The sequence below is a fragment of the Tachysurus fulvidraco genome, chromosome 16 (assembly GCF_022655615.1).
Source record: "Tachysurus fulvidraco isolate hzauxx_2018 chromosome 16, HZAU_PFXX_2.0, whole genome shotgun sequence".
In the NCBI taxonomy this organism is placed as follows: Eukaryota; Metazoa; Chordata; class Actinopteri; order Siluriformes; family Bagridae; genus Tachysurus; species Tachysurus fulvidraco.
This window is the reverse complement of record NC_062533.1, coordinates 16,898,141-16,910,970: the sequence shown is the minus strand read 5'-3', so window position 1 is coordinate 16,910,970 and position 12,830 is coordinate 16,898,141. Positions and strand designations below refer to the sequence as shown.

Below are 12,830 nucleotides of genomic sequence, written 5' to 3'. Positions count from 1 at the left end.
TGATGTATAACACAACACTGAGGTGTATAACACAACACTGCGGTGTATAACACAACACTGCGATGTATAACACAACACTGCGGTGTACAGTATAACACAACACTGCGGTGTATAACACAACACTGCGGTGTATAACACAACACTGCGATGTATAACACAACACTGCGGTGTACAGTATAACACAACACTGCGGTGTATAACACAACACTGCGATGTATAACACAACACTGTGATGTATAACACAACACTGTGATGTATAACACAACACTGTGATGTATAACACAACACTGCGATGTATAACACAACCGTGAACGTCTGCAGTTATATTTCACTCAAAAGAAAAGTGTCAGAGCTGCAATCTAAAGCAAGGATTGTTGAGTTTAAATCCTAAAATGGCTTTTAGAAATCACACAAACACCTTAATTATTAATGATGTGTGTAAGTGTATTAGTTTCAATAACTTACAGAGAGAAGCGTAATTAAAACAATCTGTTTTTTAATTTTAACCTCACAGGTATTTTTCTCCTTTTAAATACAATGTGAAAAAATGTCACTTTTTGAAAAATTGTCACTTATAGCAATTTTTATTGAACTTGAAGAAGTTTTTTACTGAAACCATGTGTTGGAAAGATAGATTTACCCTTTAAACAGTAAAAGTTTGAGTAACAACATAATCACCTATATGAACCAAAAATATAAAATACTTTTACTTTTCCAACTATAAATCAAATAGATTTTCATTTTAAACTTTTCCAAGTGCTTAGATATGAAACTACGATCAAATATGTTTCTGTATTTTGTCTGAAACAAACACCAGACAGGACGAGACCACGACTATCACTTATTTAGAAGCACAAGATCACTGTAAAAGTTCATCGTAACTGTTAGAAGTTTATTTATATCCACAGTCTAAAAGGAGTGTTTAGGCTTTTAATTTCCCCTTTGTATGTTGTATATGTGTATATAACTGTCAATGAAACATCACTACTGACCCTTCGGACCCTGGACACATCCTCTTTCAGCTCCTCCCTTCTCTCAGGTGCTACAGAACTTTGCTTACTAAAACTGCCAGACACAGGAACAGTTTCTTTCCCCAGACGATCACCCTGATTAACACCTCACCATCATTATATTCACTGCTTCATATCTATAAGTAGTGCATTATCAGGACTGTCAGTCATCACATCATCTGTGTATGTTACACACACTATAATGCATCGTCTTGTATAGTTTGTATAGTATAGTGTTCTTGAATCTTGAATATATGTTTTTTATGTAACAGCAAGGTATCTCCATAAAGTTTACTCGTGTAGCTGTGAGAAATCTAACACTCCACGTGTCAGAGAAAGAGAGGGGAGAAAGAAAGAAAGAAAGAAAGAAAGAAAGAAAGAAAGAAAGAAAGAAAGAAAGAAAGAAAGAAAGAAAGAAAGAAAGAAAGAGCATAAGTAGAGAGAGCATGTGTGTATGAGAAAGAAAGAAAGAAAGAAAGAAAGAAAGAAAGAAAGAAAGAAAGAAAGAGAATAAGTAGAGAGAGCATGTGTGTATGAGAAAGAAAGAAAGAAAGAAAGAAAGAAAGAGAAGAAGAGAAGAAAAAGAAGAAGAACAAAGAAAGAAAAAAGAAGAAGAAGAAAGAGAATAAGTAGTAGAGAGCATGTGTGTATAGAAAGAAGAAGAAAGAAGAAGGAAAGAAAGAAAGAAGAAGAAGAAGAAGAAGAGATAGTAGAGAGAGCATGTGTGTATGAGAAGAGAAAGAAGAAAGAAAGAAGAAAGAAGAAAGAGATAAGTGAGGGTGGATGAGAGAGAGAAACAGAAAGAGAAGAGAGAAAGAGAAGAAGAAAGAGAAGAAAGAAGAGAGAAGGTAGAGAGAGCAGTGTGTAGAGATAGAAAGAAAGAACAAAAGAAAGATTAGGGGGGAGGAGAGGAGGGAGAGAGAGGAAGGAGAAGACAGAGAGAACAATATGAATAACAAAACAAAGTGACGCTAGCGGCGTCTGTACGATGACACGGTAAAAGATTTCTTGAAATGAAACAGTTCACCTACTCAGCGGTATTCACAGCAGATATGTAGTAAGAGTTATAATTAGTAATACTGAAGTTATAAGCTAACTCGTAGGCGAATGCTGAATGATGTGTCACAGTTATCGCACTTGGAAAAATATTAGATTAAATTGCACTTAGAGAGAAGACAGTGAGCTGTCACACGTATACGTATGTCCAGAATGTGTGCAACGTGAGCTGATGTCCGTAACGGCACGCATACAGAGTAATGTGAGCTGCCATGATGGTGTTAAGAGTGAAGACAGTGAGCCGGTGTTGACCCTTTCACACTTGTTATTTATACCCATATTCAGATTCTTTTCATTTTTTGCATTTTAAATCTCTGTAAATCTCTAAATATCAGGTACAGAAGGTTCAGACAGATGCAGGTTAGTTTTCTTTATTAATCCACAAGTTTTACGCAGAGTCATGGTCATCTATCTAATGTCTATCTCAGAGGTGGGAGTAAGTCACACATGTACAAGTCACAAGTAAGTCTCAAGTCATGAATGTCAAGTCAAAGTCAAGTTGAGTCTTTTTTTTAAATATTTGTCAAGCAAGCCTCAAGTCTCAAATTTGCGACTTAGGTCTGACTCAAGTCTAGTCGAGTCCCCCATCTCTGTCAAGTCAAAGTCAAGTTGAGTCTTTTTTTAAATATTTGTCAAGCAAGCCTCAAGTCTCAAATTTGCGACTTAGGTCTGACTCAAGTCTAGTCGAGTCCCCCATCTCTGTCAAGTCAAAGTCAAGTCGAGTCTTTTTTTAAAATATTTGTCAAGCAAGCCTCAAGTCTCAAATTTGCGACTTAAGGCTGACTCGAGTCAAGTCATATGACTCGAGTCCCCCATCTCTGAGTCATTTAACTCAAGTACGAGTCAAGTCTGAAGTCATGAATGTCAAGTCATAGTCAAGTTGAGTCTTTTTTTTAAATATTTGTCAAGCAAGCCTCAAGTCTCAAATTTGCTAATTAAGGCTGACTCGAGTCAAGTCATATGACTCGAATCCCCCATCTCTGAGTCATTTAACTCAAGTACGAGTCAAGTCTGAAGTCATGAATGTCAAGTCATAGTCAAGTCGAGTCTTTTTTTTAAATATTTGTCAAGCAAGTCACAAGTCTCAATTTTGCGGCTTAAGTCTGACTCGAGTCAAGTCATATGACTCGAGTCCCCCATCTCTGGTCTATCTATGGTCAAAGGTGAGGTGATGTACAAACAACGATAGTTCAGCAAGAGATATGAACCAGAAACTACTGTACATACTAAGTCATTGGGATGTGATCAAATGGACGGTGATTGTGTTGAGGTGTGTGATTAATAAGCCAGGGAATATGAACATCACAACTGATTCGTCCTAATCCGTATACTTATACTATGATGTCATCTTTCTGCGAGGAGAAATGACATATTTTATATAACCAGCGGGACATACGAACACGTCGTGTGAGAAAAACGTAATCGAGTAAAGAGTACAAAACAAGTCAGAATGTAAACATCATCTTGTAAACTTCTCCTTATGTAATCTATGCTTTATCATTTAATTCACCATTCCTTTGGTTTATTTCCCCACACTGCATTCTGATAAAGAGTCACTCCACTGACCGTGTCTCTCTGTCACACACACTTAACCGTTAATCTTCATTCCACAGATATTGCACGTGTGTATGTATATAAATAGAACATCAGCATATGTACATACTCTGTACACGCAATCCATAGGGACCATCTAACCAGGGGTAGTGTGTCAGGGTTGATGAAGTAGGTCTGGAAGAATGATGCTAAAATTATGCATGAAATAATAATGTGAGTGATTTATACGCGGATGAAATTTATAAGACTGAAATGACTATTAATTATGATACAAAAACAAATGAATTGTGAATTCCTAAAACTCATAAAAATATATTTTATATGTAACAAGAGTGGGGGGGGGGGCACGTTGGCTTAGTGGTTAGCACGTTCGCCTCACACCTCCAAGGGTTGGGGGTTCGATTCCCACCTCCGCCTTGTGTGTGTGTGGAGTTTGCATGTTCTCCCCGTGCCTCGGGGGTTTCCTCCGGGTACTCCGGTTTCCTCCCCCGGTCCAAAGACATGCATGGTAGGTTGATTGGCATCTCTGGAAAATTGTCTGTAGTGTGTGAGTGAATGAGATTGTGTGTGTGCCCTGCGATGGGTTGGCACTCCGTCCAGGGTGTATCCTGCCTCGATGCCCGATGATGCCTGAGATAGGCACATTGTCCCCGTTGTCAGCCCCCCTGGACACAGAAGGATAGGAGACAGACCCGTTCGCAGGATAGCTTCAAATGAAAGGGGTTTAATACATGAGGAAGACAAACATATCCACACCACACGGGGAACTAACGTGACTAATTAACATGTAACTATATTACACGTAACTATGATAATGAATCCGCGCTGCCATCGGCAACGAGGCTCACATAAATACACAAAAGGACAATCACACACAATGGGGAACAGGTGTGATGACCGGGAGGAGCAGACGAAGGCGGGGCAGTCACATGACAAAAACAACAACAAACGCACATGGCCAAAAGTCCGCACTGAAGCGCCAAAACCCGACAAGGTACGAGGTCCACGGCGATCGGCAGGTGAGGGGAGCAAGGACGATGGCGAGGCCATTGGGGGGAGCAAGGACCACGGCAAGGTAGGCGAGGGGAGCCAAGGCACACGGCGAGGCAGGTGGGGGGAGCAGGGCACACGGCGGCACAGCCAGAGAGGACCGAGCGACATCCACAGCCGAGCTGAAGGGCCAAGGCGACGTCCGCATCCAAGCTGAAGGGCCAGACGAAGTCCGTAGCCGAGCTGAAGGGCCGAGTGACGTCCACCACCGAGCTGTAGGGCCGAGTAGCATCCCCAAACACACCGCGGCTAAACCCTCGCCTCGACGAGCTGAGGAAAAGGGCAGGAGGGTGTGAAAGAGCAAATGTAGTGAGGCGACGTCCTCCTCGTTTGACCCGGAAACAGATCGGCGTCCCTCACCGGAAAAAATGCGGAGCGATGTCACAAGAAAAAGAGCCAGTAGGACTGACGGAACAGTCCAGGGGAAGAAGGAAAAAAAAGACGGTCCGAGCTGGAAGCTATCCTGCTGGGTCTGCTAGGTCTTTAGGCGGATTCATTCTGTCAGCCCCCTGGACACAGAAGGATAGGAGACAGACCCGTTCGCAGGATAGCTTCAAATGAAAGGGGTTTAATACATGAGGAAGACAATCATATCCACACTACACGGGGAACTAACGTGACTAATTAACATGTAACTATATTACACGTAACTATGATAATGAATCCGCGCTGCCATCGGCAACGAGGCTCACATAAATACACAAAAGGACAATCACACACAATGGGGAACAGGTGTGATGAATGGGAGGAGCAGACGAAGGCGGGGCAGTCACATGACAAAAACAACAACAAACGCACATGGCCAAAAGTCCGCACTGATCCCTGACAGATCCGCGCGGATCCCTGACACCCGTGACCTGAGAAGTTCGGATAAGCTGTAGAAAATGAATGAATGAATGAATGAATGAATGAATGAATGAATGTAACAAGAGGAAATATTTAAGATCGGAGAACCCTTTTGATTTAAAAACATCTACCGAGCTGGTTTTTCTGATGTTCCCTCAAACTCTACTCCAAAAATGAGCAATTATGATGAATAAAACCAATTTCCACTGCTTGAGATGTGCCTGTTCTTTAGAACTTACAGTAGACCTGCCTGAGCTCATTAAAGTGCACAGGATGGGTCATACCGCTTCAAGAGTTCAGCAAGACTCAGTTTAGCTAAAACCAGTCCTAAAGCCTGAATCTGTAGAAGTAAATAGGAGTAAGATGGAGTTATGCTGTTTTAGAGAAATTACATGCACAAAACTCAAATAACAAACCAATACCAAGGTCCACAGTGTATCACACCACACACCCTGATAACTTTATTTAGGAAATTGCTCTGATCAAATATTAAATCGTTCCCCTTTCTTTTGGAAGCAAATGCTTTACTACAGCATTCGTAAAGTTCAGGTCAACTGAACATGGATCCATTTCATCCAATTAGCAGCCAGCAGCTTATTACGTGCAGAACAGTTCAACATGTAATACTGTTGAATATGTATTAATGCGAACCTGTCGTTTTTCTTCAAAGGAAATTTGTGACAATCCGCAGTTCATCGTCGGAGGCGCAAACAGGACGGATATTTGCCAGGGAGACTTGGGTGAGTGATTAATCTGAATTAAATAATTCATCTAGAAAATCTCTGAGGACTTGGAACTAAAGGAACTAAACTCCTTGTAGTTTAACAAGGGCTGAATCATGCTAGTGTTGCTCTAGGCTGTTGTTCCAAAACAGACTCGGGTCTTCTAACTCTCATAGCTGACCTTGAACTAGTGATGTGAAATACTTATCTCGTCTTATTCAGTAAATAATAAAGCCTATGAATTTATTGAGAGCTAGTCATGAAGCCTGCTGCCCTCAGGTCCCTATGGATAATCACAGCATAATAGCACCATTGTATCACACCATTCTGTTGTTGATTATATCCCTATAACAGCACATCCCCAAATGTACTGTTTATCACATAGACTATATATATAATCATAATCATTACTAGTTGTTACTTTAAACACTGTCTTTTATTTCCACAAATCACAATATAATAGGATAATTTAATTAAACACAGATGATGTCTGGTGTGAGTCTCTCTCGGTCAGACATGCGACTCAAAGTGGCGTCTTTATGTCTCTGACATTTGCTAAACTTAGCAATCAGTTCCTTATCTCATCCAAGATGGTCTTATTGAAGAGAACAATAGCAATAAAGAGATAATGTAGCACACACAGCATGCCCTTGGTATCTAGCCTTCAAGCTAAGAGTAATTATATAGCCATGCGGTGTAACAGAAGATATAATGAGCAAGCTACAGTATAGCTTTTCTTTATTTTGATAGAAGAAAATTGAGGTTGTTAAAAATGTTCAAAATCAAATGAATGAGAAATCCAGCACAGAAGTAGGAACGATAAAACGTACTAATGTTACACTGCGAAAGCTAATGACTGGCTTATAACCTTTGATAGCTCGAAACAAAATACTGAATATATCCACTGTTCTGTGCTCATATAAGAGATTAGCATGGAAACACCATCAGCACTGAAATCCCACTCTAGTTGACCTGTGACAAATGTGACTTTGAATACATTTCCTTTATTAGCTGGCTAGCTATGTGCTAGGTAGCAGGAGTAATGTCAATAAATACTATGTGATCTGTTGATTTTATATGCCATAGCTAATAGTATATCAAAACTAGGGTTGTGACCGAAAGGGGTGACTTCCACTTGGGATATTTAAGGATAATTGGGAGGTTTTTTTTGTATTGGCACAGGTTTAATACCTGATGTCTTTCTGGACAAAACACTGCAAGTGCACTGGATTGTACTTGTGGTTGGGTTGTGGGAGTGAAACGCATGGGTTCCAAGCCTCTGGGCCACCAAGGAATCCATTTAAGATACTATATTGAAAAAAGTAGCATATTCCTAATTAATATAACATATTAATTGTTTTAGCCCAAAACATTGCTCAAGACATTGTCTATAATTGGAAATCCATTTATGTATTTTGACTAAAGACAGCAAAGAAACTGAAAATGGGAAGTATACACTTACTGTCTGTGACTAGTTCCCACAACATGACCTTTGATAGACACACACAGCTGACAGCACTTCCCAAGGCCAGGTGGGAATGAGTAAGAGTGGGTGGGGGGGGGGGGGGGCAGCAAAAAACCCTGTCCCTTATGACCCTATAGCCTAAGGTTATCAGGACATGGTCTGTGTCACCAGATCTATTAGCCATGGGATCCAGTGACATGACAAGCCACTTTCAGGCAGGCTGACAAAACTGAAAATGGTTGTGGGGAAACGCATGAGGAGAATTCTGTAACCTCAGCCATGAGCATCATTTTTCAGCTTGTTGACTGATGAGCAAGAACCTATTAGACCCTGTGCTCAAGTCATATATCAACCTGGGCAAATATAGCTCGGTTATGAGGCATAGATGTCCGGTAAATTTTATTCAAGGCTTAATCCAAGGCAGTATAATCACCTTAGGCTATAAATGAGTGTTCTGTATTACTATGCAGGGTGTTTTAGGGAGTTTCTGAACGCATGCCAAATATAGTTTTGATCAAATAGTCCTGAAAGTTTACCAAATGTACATAAATGTAAATGAAATGCGCCGATCCCTCCACTGGCTTCCGGTAGCTACACGCATCAGATTCAAAATACTGATGCCGGCCTATAAAGCCAAAAACGTACCAGCTACCTCTTACGTAAAAGCCCTCATCACTCCTCGCACTGCACCTCACGCCCTCAGATCTACCAGCACTGCTCGACTGGTTCCACCATCTCTCAGGGTAAGAGGCAAGTATACTACAAGTCTCTTCTCTGTTCTGGCACCAAGGTGGTGGAATGAACTTCCCCTAGAGGTCCGGACAGCTGAGTCACTGGTTATTTTCAAGCGGCGGTTGAAGACCTACTTATTCAGGAAACACTTCAAACAGCACTTCTTTCCTTATCTTTTGCATTTATAAATAAATAAATAAAAACAAAACACTGACACTTTTTCATTGTAACTTTGAACAAATGTTTTAAACTCATGGTATCTTAAGTATGTAACCTAGTGAGCCAGCATTAATGTATCCAATGTTAGAGACTTAAGCCCTTACGTATGTACTGTACGTCGCTCTGGATAAGGGCTTCTGCCAAATGCTGTAAATGTAAACGTAAATGTAAAACGCAATCTGGTTGCCTTTCAAACCTTTTTAAGAATCAATAAAACCTCAGACATTTTATTGCACTTAACTCAAGTATCACCTGCAAAAATGTCAGCATCTCATCAGGGACCAACAAAGATCTAGTGGAAACATGGACATGGAGACATATTTCATAGACTTAGTTTCCATAGGCTTGGGAACGTTTGGAGATTCCCAATGAGAAGCTGGGATATAGGACCAGGATTAGGTCTGGGATAACCTTCACACCACATACAAGCAACATCGAACAAACCATACCATAAACAGTTTAAAGCATCAAGCTATGGAGTATGGTATAGTTTGGTCGAGTAGAGAACAGTAAATTAGGCATACATATCATACATGAGTGGGGTTCACGGTGGCTTAGTGGTTCGCACGTTCGCCTCACACCTCCAGGGTTGGGGGTTCGATTCCTGCCTCCGCCTTGTGTGTGTGGAGTTTGCATGTTCTCCCCGTGCCTCGGGGGTTTCCTCCGGGTACTCCGGTTTCCTCCCCCGTCCAAAGACATGCATGGTAGGTTGATTGGCATCTCTGAAAAATTGTCCGTAGTGTGTGTGTGTGTGTGTGTGTGTGCCCTGTGATGGGTTGGCACTCCGTCCAGGGTGTATCCTGCCTCGATGCCCGATGATGCCTGAGATAGGCACAGGCTCCCCGTGACCCGAGAAGTTCGGATAAGCGGTAGAAAATTAATGAATGAATGAATCATAGATGTGTACTTCCTTTCTTGTTGATATCCAGGTTCAAAAAGTCTAAACCATTCCTTTCAAAATGGTTACCTTTGTAGATTCTTTTAATTCTCATCTATATCTTTCATAAATGATATACAACCAATAAATGGTGCATTAAATTAGTTGTTTCATTTCTTGGATGGACTGTAAAGTAAGCTTACATAAATAAATATTTTTTTCATGTATATCCATACAATCTGTCATTTTAATGTCTACATTTTGTAGGTGATTGCTGGCTCCTGGCTGCAATCGCCTGTCTGACCCTGAATGAAAACCTTCGCTATCGAGTTGTCCCACCAGACCAGAGCTTCACTGAGAACTATGCTGGCATTTTCCATTTCCAGGTGAACTGGGTCTTGTACCAATGTGCTGTTTTCCTGCAATGAAAAGGCATATTTTAAGATAAAACTAGATCACTTTTTATAATCAGTTTCTAAATCACTCTTTCACTCTATAGTTCTGGCGCTATGGTGAGTGGGTGGACGTCCTCGTGGACGATAGACTTCCCACACACAAAAATCGTTTGGTGTTTACTCGGTCTGGGAATAAAAATGAGTTCTGGAGCGCGCTTCTGGAGAAAGCTTATGCCAAGTGAGTTTGGAATCGCATGCACTTAATATTTACAGCAGATTTCACAGACGAATAAATATACATTATGGTCTAGCAGGTTTTAAGACTAGTGTAATGCATAAGGAGCAGCTGGGATCTTTTTCTGTTTGGTCCCAGGCTCCACGGCTCCTACGAGGCTCTAAAAGGTGGAAATACATTGGAGGCCATGGAAGACTTCACCGGAGGAGTAACAGAATTTTATGAGATTACAGATGCACCAAAAGAAATATACAACATCATGAGAAAGGCCTTGGAAAGAGGTTCTCTTATGGGTTGCTCTATAGATGTAAGTCCATTTCTTATTGGTTACAATAAGACCTTTCTAGAAGTGGATATGTTTAAGTAAATGTTTAATGCTTTGGCATATCCAGGGTTTCCAAATAATTAATAGCAAGTGGAGGGCAACAGGTCGAGATAAATAATAATAATAATAATAATAATAATAATTATTATTATTATTATTATTATTATTATTATTATTATTATTATTATTATTTATAATAATAATAATAATAATAATAATAATAATAATAATAATAATAATAATAATAATAATAATAATTATTATTATTATTATTATTATTATTATTATTGTTGTTGTTGTTATTATTATTATTATTAAATTAGCACATTAATTGTTTTTAAATCTACAATTTACATTTTCTGCTTCTATGTTTTCAGGCTTTGGTACCAACTGCTAGTGAGACCAAAACATCTACGGGTCTAATGAGAGGCCATGCTTACTCAGTTACTGGTGTTGAGCAGGTAAGTTGACCATGTGATAATCAAATCATTTGATCTATACCACTCATCTTTAATTACAGTTCTGTTGTACATTTTAATTCAGCTTTCTTTGGGGATTTACGGACCCCAAACAGACATATGGATCTTGAATTTGTTAAATGGAGGAACAAGGCATCAAGTTACCCCTAATGCGCAGATACTATATTCCTAGCCCAGTCTTAACCCTAGCCCAACCTAATTTCTGCCTAAAAATCAACCTTAAACCAAACTTAACCTCCACCCTTTTCTAAACCAAGACCAACCCTAACTTTAGCCCAACCATAGAATTAAATATAAAGAGATTTTTACCATCATGCTGTTTATCAATGCCGGTATGCATAGAATAGACATCTGGCAGTTTAAACACTATCCAAAATGGTTTAAATATATTATTTGGGGTCTATGAGACAATATTTATGTTATAACAGCTTTTATAACAGCTTTATACAGCTTTTTTTGGGAAGTCATGGCCTAATGGTTAGAGAGTCTGACTCGTAACCCTAAGGTGGTGGGTTCAAGTCTCGGGCCGGCAATACCACGACTGAGGTGCCCTTGAGCAAGGCACCGAACCCCCCAACTGCTTCCCCGGGCGCTGCAGCATAAATGGCTGCCCAGTGCTCCGGGTGTGTGTTCACGGTGTGTGTGTGTGTGTCCACTGCTGTGTGTGTGCACTTTGGATGGGTTAAATGCAGAGAACGAGTTCTGAGTATGGATCACCATACTTAGTCATATGTCACGTTACTTTCACTTTTCACTTTCACTTAAACTACCACTAGTAGTGGTGGAGTACCGATTGATTTCTTTCCAGTATGGGTAAGGTAAGATGCCAAAGTGGGCAGGATAATTGAAATTGAAAATAGTCGATTGATTAAAATGAGCTCAGCGCCAGTGGCTGAGATTTCATTTCAGCCATGAATTGAGCTCCAAAGATTTCGATGGTATCTTTCCTTGGCACCATAGATTGCAGAAACATGGGGTTTTGTCGATTGAGAGCTACATAATTATTGTCAGTGATTACAATCCAGAGCTTTTTGGTTATCATTCACCTCATAATTGCAGAAGATTCCTCTTTTACTAATTATATTTTAATTATATATATATATATATATATATATATATATATATATATATATATATATATATATATATATATATATAAAACCAAAATATTTGCCAACCTCCTTCCATATGCAACTCCTAAAGCTACTGTAGGCTATCCACAAATGTGACCCAACTCTAACTCATTACTAATATTAATCTTAGTGCAACTGTAACCAAAACTGGAACTCTAGGCACATGCTAATGGTTCACCTGTGGACAATGTAATCTTAATTTCGTCCAAACCTATCCCTAGACAGTCACAGTGCTGTCAAGTGTCACACATCGAGAGTGACAGTCCCGCATTTCGGTCTTTTCTCACGTTCTCCCGACACACATCGTATTTCTCACGCAGAAAAACTTTTTGACTATTTATCATATATTTAATAAGCCGCAGCGCCCAAAATGTATCAGTCCGCACGGCTGTCTCTATGGAACCGGGCAGGAACCAAGCGCGTCTCCCCTGGAGCTCTTAGTCGAGCCTGACACTTATCAGCCAATCAAAAAAAAGAGGCTACACAACAGCCAATCAGAAAATAGCACTATTGTATCTGGGTAAGATTTAACGCAACAACCAATAAAAAACACATTCATTAGTGAGGGTATTTTCGATGGTCAGTTTGAACAAAACCTCAACACGAAACAGTTTGTCTCTGGACGGGACATTGTCCTCAATCATCACCCTAAACATGTCTGGGCTTGTGCTGAACTGTTTTATATGGGAGCAACATTACACATGATAAATGGGTCCAAAAAGGCAACAAGCA

The 12,830-nt window shown here is 40.0% G+C and overlaps 1 protein-coding gene across 1 annotated transcript in view; it reads left to right on the top strand.

The window, feature by feature from the left end:
- capn3b (calpain 3b) overlaps window positions 1-12,830 on the top strand; it is a 30,965-nt gene that overhangs the window by 5,929 nt on the left and 12,206 nt on the right. Inside the window, exons 2-6 of the mRNA XM_047801300.1 lie at window positions 6,187-6,256; window positions 9,799-9,917; window positions 10,031-10,164; window positions 10,300-10,468; window positions 10,864-10,947. Coding sequence (XP_047657256.1) covers window positions 6,187-6,256; window positions 9,799-9,917; window positions 10,031-10,164; window positions 10,300-10,468; window positions 10,864-10,947 — 576 coding nt within the window. The remainder of the gene's footprint in view (window positions 1-6,186; window positions 6,257-9,798; window positions 9,918-10,030; window positions 10,165-10,299; window positions 10,469-10,863; window positions 10,948-12,830) is intronic.